The 13,978-nt window shown below is 35.7% G+C and overlaps 1 protein-coding gene across 1 annotated transcript in view; it reads right to left on the bottom strand.

The window, feature by feature from the left end:
- The window catches only part of LOC140933969 (dynein axonemal assembly factor 9-like), a 44,052-nt gene that overhangs the window by 15,870 nt on the left and 14,204 nt on the right, over positions 1-13,978 (bottom strand). The window contains exons 3-18 of the mRNA XM_073383650.1: positions 13,906-13,918; positions 12,424-12,498; positions 12,294-12,325; positions 11,117-11,241; positions 9,969-10,062; positions 8,405-8,498; positions 8,142-8,169; positions 6,988-7,065; positions 5,706-5,764; positions 5,084-5,120; positions 3,884-3,939; positions 3,105-3,249; positions 2,243-2,370; positions 1,611-1,695; positions 1,418-1,539; positions 1,211-1,256 (exon numbers count right to left, since the gene is read on the bottom strand). Of these exons, the coding sequence (XP_073239751.1) occupies positions 1,211-1,256; positions 1,418-1,539; positions 1,611-1,695; positions 2,243-2,370; positions 3,105-3,249; positions 3,884-3,939; positions 5,084-5,120; positions 5,706-5,764; positions 6,988-7,065; positions 8,142-8,169; positions 8,405-8,498; positions 9,969-10,062; positions 11,117-11,241; positions 12,294-12,325; positions 12,424-12,498; positions 13,906-13,918 (1,217 nt within the window). The remainder of the gene's footprint in view (positions 1-1,210; positions 1,257-1,417; positions 1,540-1,610; positions 1,696-2,242; positions 2,371-3,104; positions 3,250-3,883; positions 3,940-5,083; positions 5,121-5,705; positions 5,765-6,987; positions 7,066-8,141; positions 8,170-8,404; positions 8,499-9,968; positions 10,063-11,116; positions 11,242-12,293; positions 12,326-12,423; positions 12,499-13,905; positions 13,919-13,978) is intronic.

Raw genomic sequence — 13,978 nt, 5'->3', positions numbered from 1 at the left:
TTCCCCTCAGGTCATTTTCTATATAATTTTACCCTCGATAACTCGAACCATGTTTTGAGCCCTTAAAAGGCGGGAAAAAAGCCGTCTATTGGCGTCGAAACATTGAATTTTGGATTTCCTATTAACGTGTTGTAGGAGTATAGTTTACTAATGGAGGCCGATGTTGATTGTCACAGGCTAACGTGAAGCAGCTTCACTTCTCAAAACAGTAAAACGCATGCTCTATTTAGGCTATGTTTTGTTACGTTACGTTCTGATTTATAATCTAGAAGTATCTTTTAATTTTCACTTGACATTTCTACAATTAAATGTGATTAAAATGTTCACTGTGCAGTAAAAACTGTTTTTTACCTTACTCTCGGCTATTTTCTTCGAGCTCCCGATAACTCGAACCCTCGATAACTCGAACTTTTTTCGATTTCCCTTGAAGGTTCGAGTTATCGGGAGTCGACTGTATGTATTTATTTGATGGAAGATCAATATCCCTAGAAATGAATTTATAAAATACCCTGATTACATTTTTGGTCAGAAAAAGTCTGTTATGTGACCAAGATGTATGCAATAAATGTGTGTTTACTGCTAACTCATTCAGTGACGCATTTATCACAACAAAGCATGTGTGCTTTATTACGTTTATGTCACTAGAAGGACTGCATGAATTTCACACAACATTCCGTCCAGTAGAATAGTAAACTACTTCTTAGCGCACTTTGGGGAATTTAAAAAATGCTTTCAGGGCTTGAAACAAATTCCAGGCAGGTGACGGTTGAGATGTTTGGTCAAACATATTTATGCTCAGACACAACCCATTTTGGGCTGAATATATGTATATTACGTCATATTTCTATAAAAGCAGCCTCCCTCCGCACATGACGTTCAATCATCAAACTAAGTTCTTATTACACAAAATGTCCAGTAAATTAAGGATTTGACTGGATAAGGCCTATTTTCAGTTTAATAGCTAAAACGCTAAGGAACTGGCCCAAAATTTAAATACTACATTAGTATTTTAAGTTCTATCTTCAAAGGGTTCAAAACTTAGCTTGATTGTTGGGCAATGAAATGATGAAAATTTACTTGTCCAACTGTTCACTCTCCTAACCTCTAGACCACAACAATTTTACCCTTCCCTGACTTGGTAATGTTTACTGATCAATTGACATAAATATTCACATATTTATGTGAGTGTATGTGAGCATAAAAAGCTTACTCTTTTCACAGCAGACAAAGGTTTATTGCTTGGTAGAACAACGTTCCTGAAGCAAGAAAAACAACCATAAACAATGTTTTTGTCCAGTCTATGGAAAACATGCGCAAATTGTAATACACCTACGTCTTACTAGCAGACATTCTACACTGAACTCAAACGTTTAATGTTAAACTCAAATAAGTACCACTGTGTGCTTATAGACTGTACCTTCCAAGACAATCACACGCTTCTATGGAAAATTCCAAATTGCTTGAAAGAAAAGACCACGTCACTTCAACTTTTCTTTCCTCTATGCCACGCTTCAGTTCTGATAAGACAGTTGAGTAACTCTATAAAAGAAAGCAAACTTATCTAAACTTGGAATTAAATTATTATAAGTACCATAGTGTTAATAATATACCTTTTGCCTGTCAAATGTTTGTGAAAATGTCTTCACTCCCTTCTCAACAGCACTAATTGACAGAAGATAAAGATCCACTAACAACCTGAAAAGAAAAAACATGTATATACACATGGACAGACTTAGGGGTTGGTTGAATCGACTGCGGCCACTCCCCTTTTTTCGGTGAAATTTTGCATAGTTTTTTAAGAATTCTCAGTGAAATATATCGTATCCATTTAGCTGGCAAGTGTTGGGGCCGTCTCTTTCTGAAAGTAGCATAGCCAGAATGCTGTGGTATCTTCTCTTTGATTTAGCCTTTTTATACTGCAAATGCCAAATTTCTATTTCATTTTATTAACTTTTTCCACAAATTAATTAAACACTTGGAAGAAAGCATTTAAACAATCTTTGCAATAATCTAGAACTGCTTTTTTGAACTCACTTTAGGATCTGTTTGTAATTACATTTATTTCGAAACCAGTGACCAAGTTTTTTAAAACATAATCGCAAACCTTTGGAATAATGGCATTAGCCACTGGACCATCCATTTCTTCAAGGAGCTAAAAGGACTGCACGTTTTGTTAAATCAAATCAGCCAACTGAATGTGAATACAAAACTCTAACACAAGTAAAACATTTCTGAGTGATACCTGAGGTCTCTGCTGGGTTCAAATGAGGGCTTCTCTGTGTCGACAACTGATAATGGAAGGAATCCATTCTCCAGAAAGTATGTTCTTGCACATGTTATTGTTCGTTTAGGCTCCATAGCAAAGCAAACCTATCAAACACACTAGCTCTATAAAGCACTCTTCAAGTTTGTAAGATTTTCATTTAAGCTACAATACCACAACCAACATATAAAGTCAAGGACATTTTCTTTTATCATTAGCACTTTTTTGTTCATTCCAAAACAAACTTAATTGTAATGTTGCAGATGTTTGTCCTGAATATACCCCTGTAATCCTCTTTCACAGCTTGGTCCAAGACATATAGTTTCCTTAAGCGGACATAGTCCAGATAGCTTTCCGAGAACCTCTTGAATTTGAAAGAAAAATTGGTATGATTTGAGCACTGATGTTAAAATGTCAATATGAGTGGCATGGTTTTCTTTGTTCACACACAATCTTTTCTGAATGGAAATCAAAAACGTAACAACACAGGACACTTAAACTGCCAGCTGATTTATGATACTGAGTGGATGTACAGTATACCATACCAAAAGCCATTTATACCTAATTAAAGTGATTTAACTGCTGTTTTGATTAGTTGATTCAATCTGAGTTTAAGCTCCCATTTACTGACCAGGACAGTGAAAGTTTTCACTACTTACCGAACTGAGATTGAATTGACCAAAAACAATAAACTGTATTGAACCTTAGGTAATCAGAAAAGTTAACAGGACCTTTTCCTTTTCACTTTAAAAGTCATTGAAATAGTAAGTTCTCAAATAAACAAGGAACTTGTATACCACATAGTCATAAACCCCTGTAACAAACAAAGTCAAATTCATACCATGTGCCTTGCAGCTCTGCCATCGACACCACTGTTTGCCATTGTAGTATTATTGTTCAAAAGGGACTGTTTGGCTGCACTTTTGATATTTTGCTTTGAAGAGTGTGTTCCCAGAAGCACGTATGGCTGACAGCCTTCTGATGAACTGAATACAAGAGTATCAACAACATTTAAAGTAATAAAATAAAAATATTATATGCATACAGTAACTATTTTTGTTTAAGAATGCCCTCAAATAAACAATACTGTCTTAACAGTAAATATGACATTAGTGCTACTCTCTTTTAACAAGGGTACTGCCTTCCCTCTAGGATATTTGCATCCAAGTCACATTTCACATTAGATTATTTACCAATACAAGGTTCTTACTTTGTATTATTGAGCAGGTAATCAAGCAGTGCATGCGTTACATATTATATAATCCCGTTTAAGGGCACCATACTAGGACTTTTTACAGGAATGACATTTTACCTTGTTTCTGCGAAGGGGAGGGAAGGGAGGGATGGGAGGATGGTAACCCCTCCTCACCACTATAGAAACTGTTATACCTTCCATCCACTATCTAGCAGGTCATGTGCTTTTTGGTGGGCAAGTTCAGAATTCGCTTTCCTGAGTTGCATTACGTATCTTCAAAACATTTTTTATGCGTATTTGTCATTGAATTATAATATTATTATACGATACCATGGTAAGAATTTTCACATCACTTAAGCTCCAAAGTAAGGAGGAATGGTTCGATAACATACATGCGTAATTTTTGTAAAAGTTTGAATACATACCTTTTGATGGTTTCCCTATCTCCAATATGTCCATGAGCAAAGTAGCTCACAATGGGCTAAAAGAATAGCAATTTTTTCATTACCAACAAAAATCACTTTAGATATATATATTATGTATCCAGCCTACACATAAAAATTAAACTCAACCCACCTTTAAAATTTACACTTAACAACTCATGATCAATGATCTTTTTTAAAGCTATGACTACCATTATCCCACACATTCCTCTTTCTCATACAAAAAATTGATTACACCAATCTACAACTAATGCGCGCGCATGGGAACTGCTAGTACCTAAATATTAACGCACTATAGGCACAGCAATCTGAAGATGTCTTTGTGCAAAATCCTGTTTGGTGTGATTTATGTGACTATTCTTGTGGCTGCTGTTTAACGAGTAGCCTGCGAAAACATCCGTTTCTCCGACGTCTCCAGCGGCAAAGAGCAAGGAGAAACGGATGTTTTCGCAGGCTATTTAACGAGCCATATCGCTTTTAGTCTTTGTTATGCTTTACAATAGAAGGAGTATATTTTATTTCAGTAAACTGTAATACAGAGTTTTGGAGTTTGTCTTCACATTAACTGTCTGGTTACACAAAGACCCGAGCAGTTATAATTAAACTGGGACTCATGATTTTCCACAAAATGAGTCCCAGGACTCACCACAACTATTATTATTTTGTAACAAAATCACTGCAACTGTGTGAGCTGAAACCACATTGCCAGAAGGCAGCCAGGTTATTTTTGGATTAATATAGGTTAATTTACTAGCTAGTACCAAATCTGCTGTAACAATTTTCTTAATGACAGAAAAGCTGAGGATCTGCAAAGATCAGTTCAACGAGGAAAGCAAATGTATCACAAGCTGTAATTGCCTCAATGATCATGTATGCTTACGGCAGTGACCACTAACTACATTAGCTAAAGATGAACCTAGCCTAAAGCAAACTAAACCACATTTACACCTCATTATCAGTGATGCCACTAACTTGCAGGAAAACAACAGCACAACAAACAGCATTATCTTAAGGTAGCAGTGAGCAAAGAAAGTCATGTCTGATAGCTCGGGACAAGTGGATTTTGCTATCGGGCAAGTGAAGTTTTGGGGGGATTCAGTTTACATAGAGTGTTTACTTTCCACTGGATTTGATAAAACAATTTTAAAAGGTTTAAAAGTTACAAAGTTTGATATTCAATACCTCACTCAAACTCCTCTCTGTGACTTTAGACAGGTCACTAAACATAACAGTACAACACAAGAGTGAATATAAAACATCATCTATGTAGTTCGGACAAGCCCCTGCTAGCAAAAGACCAAAGCACTGGTACACAACCATTACATGTATCTTAAAAGTAAAAACATTGATGATGTTGTTCTCGATGATAACGTGCTAAAAAAAAGCCAGCATTTAATAATAGCATGGAAGCGCACAAGTGCTGCTAGTGGCATTGAATTCCACTGAAACTGATGAGCTACAGGGTTTACACCCCTGCTACTTGGATAAAGAATTCAAGGACTTTTCAAGGACTATATGCTGTGTAAATAAAAGCAAGGTTTTTATCTCCTTGTATATTATTTTTTTACTATTTTTGTGTCACTAATACTTTGCCCGTTAAGAATCTGGGTTGGATGGAGTGAGCAACCGATTTTAAAACCTTTACTACAGCATCCACTGCAGTTTTTAAGGACTTTGAAGACCTTCAACCCTTATTTTTAAATTCAAGGACATTTCAAACCTCTCAAGGAATTTAGGAACTCTATAATTTCCAACAAGGTGGGAAATTTTAACCAAAAACTTTCAATTGACAGCTTACTCTGACCTTTCTGTATCCACATTTTTTAGAACAGAGTTGCAGTGACGCTCAATCAAGGGAAGTGTCTGGAAATAAGAAGGTTATAAACATCTTGAAGTTAAAACTGACATAACTTTACTTTCTGTCACACCTGGCTGATTACAGTTACTCAAGCCACTAGTTGAAGTCCATTTAGATCAATGTTTTGTGAAATTTCAGCCCTATGAGTGAAAACACCTGTAAATATGTTAGACTCTTGAGTTTCACAGTGTTCACTGCAATGGTGGCTCCCCACCTACAGGTAGTTAAATTTAGAACACAAGAACTGGCCAATTCCTTTACAGAGAACTTCGCAAAAAAATAACTTTTAATAAAAGCAAATGTAATTTGAACTACCCTGCAAGCAGATTGTTTCTCCAGGGCAGACGTTACACTACGAAGGGAGAGAAACCACTAAGAGCAACCGTTTGCTTTTCCATCGAGCATGCGTATCCACGTGATGCGAACGTCAAAACGTCAAATGGCACCACTTCTTGTTTCGCAGGAGGGACTTAAATATCCAATGACAAGACAGCAACAAGAATAACCTGAGATCAGGCCCAATTTTAGCGGTTCTCATACATTCTCTCTAACGGCTACCGCTAAATTTCGCCTTGCCCACCGGAATGTAATTTTCAAAGCGAAACAAAAATAGAGCCTGATCTCAGGTTACAACAAGAACGTCATTAAAACAAAAGGTATAATAAGGAAAGCACCAACTTTGCACGTGCATCACGCTTTTTGTACATTTCTTTGCCATTTTTGAACCACTACGATGTGAGAATGCTTTATGCCGCATTTTATGGACAACATAAACAAGCAACAACAAAATTTCATTTCTCTTCCTGAACTTGGATATGGTCCCTAGGAATTCAACTCCAGATGGGTTTGCCTACATTTGACATGAATGAATGAATGGATGAATAATCCCAATAAATACTGAATTGAAAGGGTGCAAATTCACAGCAGGCTTGTTGCAAAAGAGCCTTTAACCTGCTTTTCAACAGGTTTTACATGTTTAAAGTTAATTTTTTTGTCCATGGCACTGGACGGCAGCTCAATCAAAGAAGCAGACCGTTGCTCACAGTGGTTTCTCTCTCTGTGTAGCATAGCATCTGCCCTGGAGAAACCACTGCTCCCCGGGTAGGTTTGAACCCAAAGGTCAATTCATTTTTTCCTAAGAGTAAAAGTCAATGTTGTACAATGATTTGTGTATTTTGCATAATTGTTATAAATTTGTACCAGTATACTATAACAATCACATTTTTACCTCAATGATGATGGATTCTACTTTCAGAGGGTCCAGCAAACCATAGATTTTGTCCAATTCTGATGTAATATTGATAGCCTAAAGAAATTTTTAATTAAGTGTCAATTAGCTTTATGACATAATACATCAAAATGGCTAGCAAATGCCAAAAAGCAGGTCCCATAATGCAAACCGTATTTGCTACAAGCACATACATCTGTGTGTAATATTCTGTTTTATAGGAGTCATCCACTAGATTAGCCTTTGCTATGGGATTACAATACAATACTTTATTGACATCTGAGCCCCATTGCGGTTTTTCAGTGAGAATAATTAACAGATAAAAGTTAAAAACTGTACTGTATATTGATAAACCTTAAAGGTTATAATTAATTTAAGAAATTAAAAACTGGCTAACATTGGCCACAGGATAACTCATTGTAACTCACTGTAAAAAGTCTTTCATAAGATGTTTTCTTAAATGGCGCTTAAAATTATTTAAACATTTGCTAAGCTTAATTTCAGATGGTAAATTATTCCATATATTAACAATTCTGTAAAAAAAGGACCTCTGCCCTGTTTTAGTTTTAAATAATAGAATATTCAATTTTTGAGAACTTCTAGTCACCTGCCCACTTACCTTACCTCTAAAAAATGCATTTTGTTACCTAAATATTCTGAGGCCACGCCCATCATCCACTTAAATGCCAAAATGGCATCTCTGAAGTATAAATTGGTTTTTATTTAGGTTCGTAAGCACTGAAATTACATGATCGTATTGCTTAGTGTTACTAACTATATGGGCCGCAAAATTTTGAACACTTTGCAGCTTCCTAATATTCATATCAGTAGTATTACACCACACCAAAGAACAGTAGTACAATTTCCTAAAAACCAAAGCGTTTATGATTGTTATTCGTAAATCTTTCTTGAAAACGTCTTTTACATGGCTTATCTGTCCTAATGGGATTATCCCAACTTGCTTCCTAATTTAGATGTAACTATTTTATTCCTGACTATTTTTTTTATCAAATCATCTATGTTAATGTCTAATCTGTATCACTTATTGTAAAACTCAGAGAAGTCAAACTAATCATCCTGTCTTGTCACAAGCTTTTAAAACTTTGCACCTTATGCATTAAAGTGAGGAAAAGTCAAGCCTATCCTTCTCTTACCTTATGCTTCATAGTAAAAAATCCACCACTAAGAGAAACAACAGAAACAATCAAACTTATATGAATATTTTATTTTGTAAAATAGTGATTCAAGGTATATATCATAATCATGAGGGCAACTGTATTGTGGTTCAACTTTTATCTTTTCTTTGTTCTTGTATGTGTCAATAACCAAAAGCACAGATAACTAATTAAGTTAATTAAGCTACAACATGCAGACGTTGATACTCTACAAAGAAATTAACATTTTTGTTGTTAATTACCATCCAAAATCTTCCAAGGCAAATGCTTGAATTAAAGGCCATTTTTCAAGAATAAATGGATCAAAAGGAGGCAGTTTATCACCAGGGCTTGCTTCTGCAAAGAAAAACATAATGCTATTACGTAAAAAGAGCAATGCAACACAAAAATATATTAATTTATTGTATCACTACTGGGTTGATATAAAAGGTAGGTCTACTGGCCACCACCTTAACATTGCTAAGAAGGAGCAAGTGTAACCTGTTCTGGGCTCTGGTTGCAACGGACAGTTAACTGCAGTTGTAACAGGTGAAAAGAAAAGTGAGCGAAGAAACTTATCATGCCTGCTTCTCTTTTTTCAGATTGATTGTCACAACTGAGAGCCTGCATAGAATATATAGGCAAGCAAGGGTGTGACACACTGCCTATTTAGAATGCGAAGAAAAAAACATTTATGTCACAAGACAAAATAAAATATGATTTTCTTATAATGTACTTACTTATGACTAGTCTGCAACATTTTGACAACTCACTTCTTGTCTTCATTAAGTAATGAGGTTGACCGGTTATGTGTCCCCCTATAAGCCTAAGCCATGATGCTCTGATCTGCACTGTTTTTAAGTAGTAGTGATCACTGAAAACTGAACAGAATTTACCACCTACATGTACTCCTTACTGTATAATGTGCTTGTCTTTACACCTGCCAAATGTCTTGTAACATAAACACAACCATACAATAGTGACCCACCAAAGAAACAACTCACTACATCATTGAGAATTGAAATGCACCAATAAAAGCTGTGATGAGTAACCAGTCAACCCCATTGCCTGATGAAGATAAGCAGTAAGGACACTATAATCTACACAAGTGACTACATCAGCAAACAAACATTATTACACTAAGATTACATTTCTCCAAAATGAATACAACAATAACCTTCGTTTGTTACGACGCTAGAAAACACTCTTCCTGGTTATACAGATACACTGTGGGATCCCAACCCATGCACTGATATTAGTAAATAAGTAAATAAATAAATAAATAAATAAATAAATAACGATTTGCAGGTAGCACATCCACAAAGTGCTTCTTCGTCTACCTGATTCCTGGTCAAATTGGAATTTGGAAATGTTGGTTTTTGAGGAGAGGGGAAAACTGGAGTACCTGGAGAAAAACCTCTTGGAGCAAGGGAAAGAACCAACAACAAACCCAACCCACATATGGTGTCGACGCCGGGATTTGAACCCGGGCCACATTGGTGAGAGGCGAGTGCTCTCACCACTGCCCCACCCTTGCTCCCCACATGAAGAAGAGCCCTGTTTTAACAAAGTATCTATTGCGACAAGTATTGTTATAATTGTATAGATTATCAATAATTACAAGGCTCTGCTCTAAGGAAAATTGAAGGGAGCCCATTGCTTTAAACCTGTAAAATCAAGGGTGCCCAGCATATGATTTGTACAAAAAAGTAAGATTTTCTAGTCGCCCAAGATCAAAAGTTAGACACCAATAAGGGCCACTGGGCTCCCCTAGAGCACAGCCCTGAATTAAATAAACAAATATAATGAATATACAAGGCGTTTTACCTCCATATGGTATACCGAGACAAGTACAGCCTTCCACCATGGAAATAAAACTAAGAATCTTGAATTCCTCTGCCTTATCTTCGTCATCTTTATACTAGAAATTAAAAACAGTACGCTGACACCTAGAACTCCTATATATGATTGCAGATGTACACTGTACTTGGAAAATGCAAGACTCCAGACAAGTTGTCATTACTTTCTAAAAAAAAGCTGGGGCTGGCAAGCTTTTCACTTTTCATTCAATATTAACTTAGTTATGAGGTATAGCCATGCAGGGTACACTTTCATAGAACCTGGCCACATGGACCTTAGACAGCCCTACTGCAGTACAGGTCTTGTGGTTTAATATTGTATCCTTATACTTCAAATTTCATTTTCCTCTGTTTCCATCTCATTATCATACATCAGCCTGCTCAAAAACAAAGGAAAATATTATCTAAAAACGAGAATACAATAATTATTGAGCCACAACACATGCACATTCTTATCTCTGTTCTACGATGTGGACACCTTTATTATAACAAGACGCTGTGGGAGCATATATAAGAGCGTTGATGTACTAGGCATGTGTGAAGTTTTTTTATGTGTATTAGGGATGTGTGAGTAGTGCAGGAGTGTTGTATATTTTAGGGGTTGGTTGAGATGCATGAAGTGGAAGGTGTGGAGTTATATTGGACGTGAATCAGTAAGATAATGGACGTAGTTTGTTAATCAGTGAATTACTTGTTTCTCGTAGAATTCAATATGACGTAACAAAAAATAATCATTTTGGGTGGTAAAAGTGATTTTAGGTGTTGCAGTGAGGTAGTTGTGGAAGTGCTAATTTGCTTATGAAGGGATAGTGTAGTTAGTGTGTTGAAGTGATTACATGATTACATGAGCCAGGCTGGCTCACTGTGCAGAGATCCCGGCACTCAGTTAAATGCAACAAAAATCAACTTTGCAATTATACGACAACCATGCCAGTCTGGTTAGCAGGGATCCCAGTATTGTGATGCCGCGGTGCACTGCAGACATTCTCATCACTTGGCTTGTTTACATTTGTATGTATTGCGTGCCTAATTGCAACTTTGAATCAAAACAAGCAAACTAGATTACTTTATTTGGGCAATGCCCAAATAATTACTGTAAATTAATAATACTCATACCTCATTGCTATTCATACAGTGAATGTAAAGATTTCTCCAATGTGCAATACACGGTAGCAAATAAGGATAGTTAAGAGGGTTGCAGTAAACATGAACACTTTCTGCCTTGACAACTACAACAACATCTGGCAATAAACAATAATATAAAAGGAAAAAAGCATGAGCATCACAAAATGTATACAGGCAACTTTGCAAATGCAAAGCTCTATTTTATACAGCCAACTTAATGACAGCCGTTTACCAACTCTACACATGACAGGCTTAGGCCTCAAAAAAAATTCTCTACAGGAGCCACACAATGTTTCTGGGGTTTTTTAGACAGATACCAATGAGCACTTTATACAGAATTGCCTACAATTAAACTCGGCAAAAAAGACTGCATAAATAGTTGCTTACATGCGCAATGCAACACATTATCAATGCCAGCATACACAGTTTATGAATGAACAGAAATCTGTATTGTAGTTAATTTCATTATTTCATTTTATCGGAATAGACTTTTATACTTATACAAAAATAAGGCATAACAACAACAACTGATCTTGCTTTTCTGAAATAAATCTCTGTTAAGTAAGAATCAAATATGACCTGTTGGAATAGACCTTTTTACCGATACGGCGGGCATATTGAATTAATTTGATTTAAGGAGTATTATAGGATGCCCAGGGGGCATGAACACATTTTGTTTGTTTTTTCGAGCACTTTTTGGGACATTTTTTCTTAAAGTTTTCTTAGAATAAGATTGTAATGGGAAAAAAGATCCTTGCGCCGTGTTTGGATGTAATAATGATCATCTTTTTCTAGTTTAGTATTGGAAATATGGTCTTTCACTGTCAATTATGGATCCTCCTTTTTTTCCACTGATTTATGGCCTGCGTGCTTTGCGCTTGGGCCATAAATCAAAAATCTTAATGTTTGATGACACAATTGAATCATGAAACGCACTGCAGAAAGGTTAAAGTAGACAAGTCCGATTTACCATATTAAACTTTGTCTACCTTTTTTTAACCATAGTTAAGGCTTTAAACACTACACTAAACTCTCAAGTGTGACCTCAGCCATTGACTAATTAAAATTTTCATTAGCCTTTGCATAAGTCCATTTCACTGGAAGGTGACCAGACATTGCGACTTGATATTGCTTGTTATATTTGAGGGTATTTATTAAGAAAGAGTACCTTCTAAATCCTCTTCAGTGATTCGGCTTCCACTGCCAGAATAAACCAGAAATAAATAGCACATGAGAACTCGAGATTTAATCTTTGACTTTAATAAACATAATATTAAGCTAGTTTTTTTCCTTCTTACCTGATATCTGGTGGTGTAAGTTCACAATATCCAAAAAGTAAGAAGTTAAGAAGATGTTTTGTCCCAACATTGTACCTAAATTAAAAACAAACATGAAAGAATTTTATTTATTTTATTTTTTATTTATACATTTTGCCACATAGAATAAATATGAAAGAAAAAATTTGTTTGCTAAGATTACAAATTTACAGGGCAGCAAGAGCTACAATATTAGTTCAAAGTAAGCAACTTAACTTTTGTAATGGTTAAAGTAGCGAAGAAGCCCAATAGAAGCTACATAGTTTGAAAAAATTGGGCTCAAGATCCTCATATTTAATTATGATTTAGTGTAAGCTGCCATATCGTGGTCAGGAAAGTTTAATTTAAAGTTCTCGTGATAAGATATTCTTTAAATGAAGTCTTGCATCTAGAATAACTTGTCAGTTGCACAAGATTATGGGGAAAGGAGTTCCACAGTTTAGGTCCTCCTAGTTGGAGGATTTTGAACAGTTTAATGTTGGTTCTACAGAAATATAGCAAGGCCCAGTTGCTCGAAGCATGGTTAGCGTTAACCAGCATTTAATACCTTGACAACGTATTGGTTTTGATACTGCTTAACCAATGGTTAAAGCTAACCATGCTTTGAGCAACTCAGCCCTGGTAGTTATTAGCATTTCCAGTATACGAGTTTACTTGGTGATTAGTACTAAAGATGGTGTTAAAAGTATTAGGAAGGAGGTTATTATGATATGAGTACATAAAACAAGCAACAAAGAGCGCACTTATGTACGTTAAAAATTTCAAGGACATTAAGAGTCCGAAAAAGAGGTGCAGTATGGGCAAGATATTCAGCTCCACAAATGATTCTGACGATGCGTTTCTGTAGGTAGAGAAGCCTATTCAAATTGGATGGATACGTTGAGCACCATGCATTGTTACAGTAGTTAAGATACGGGTAAACCAATGTATAGTATAAGGATAACAAAGATTTAGAAGAAAGAAAGAAACGAGCCTTACTTATGATTCCTAAAGTCTTTGATACTTTTTTAGTAACAGGACTTACATATGAAATTCCTAAGGAAGATACTGATCTAATAAAACACCAAGAAACTTTGTCACTTGAGGTTCTTTAGTTCTGAAGAAAGTTCGGCAATTTGTGACTTCAAAAGCTCAATATTTTCTTTTTTCAAGGTAGCTACTTTTTCTGGCATGATTAATAAGCCAGAAATAACATAAAAAACAAGCAAGAAGTAAACAAATATGTCGATTTCAAAGTGTGGTCAAAAAGCCAAGGCCATCTTGCTTGCTCGCTGCTGACCACTGTAACTTACAGAGAAATCCCTCAGGAATGATACTATTTACTCTAATAATATTACTATACATATGTAGATCTTCATTTTTTGTTAACACAAATATTGTCTACTATAGACATTTATCAATATGTTTCATTGACGAAACCTTGTTTTACAGTAATACTGTACAAGCATGTAGTTGAAATCTTACCTGCTATCCACACCTAAAAGGCAAATAATACATTCAATAAATTTTGAAACCTTTTTAGCAACATCAGATAACA

The sequence above is a fragment of the Porites lutea genome, chromosome 4 (assembly GCF_958299795.1).
Source record: "Porites lutea chromosome 4, jaPorLute2.1, whole genome shotgun sequence".
NCBI lineage: Eukaryota > Metazoa > Cnidaria > Anthozoa > Scleractinia > Poritidae > Porites > Porites lutea.
The sequence above is the reverse complement of the archived record's forward strand: the minus strand, read 5'-3'. Positions and strand labels throughout refer to the sequence as shown.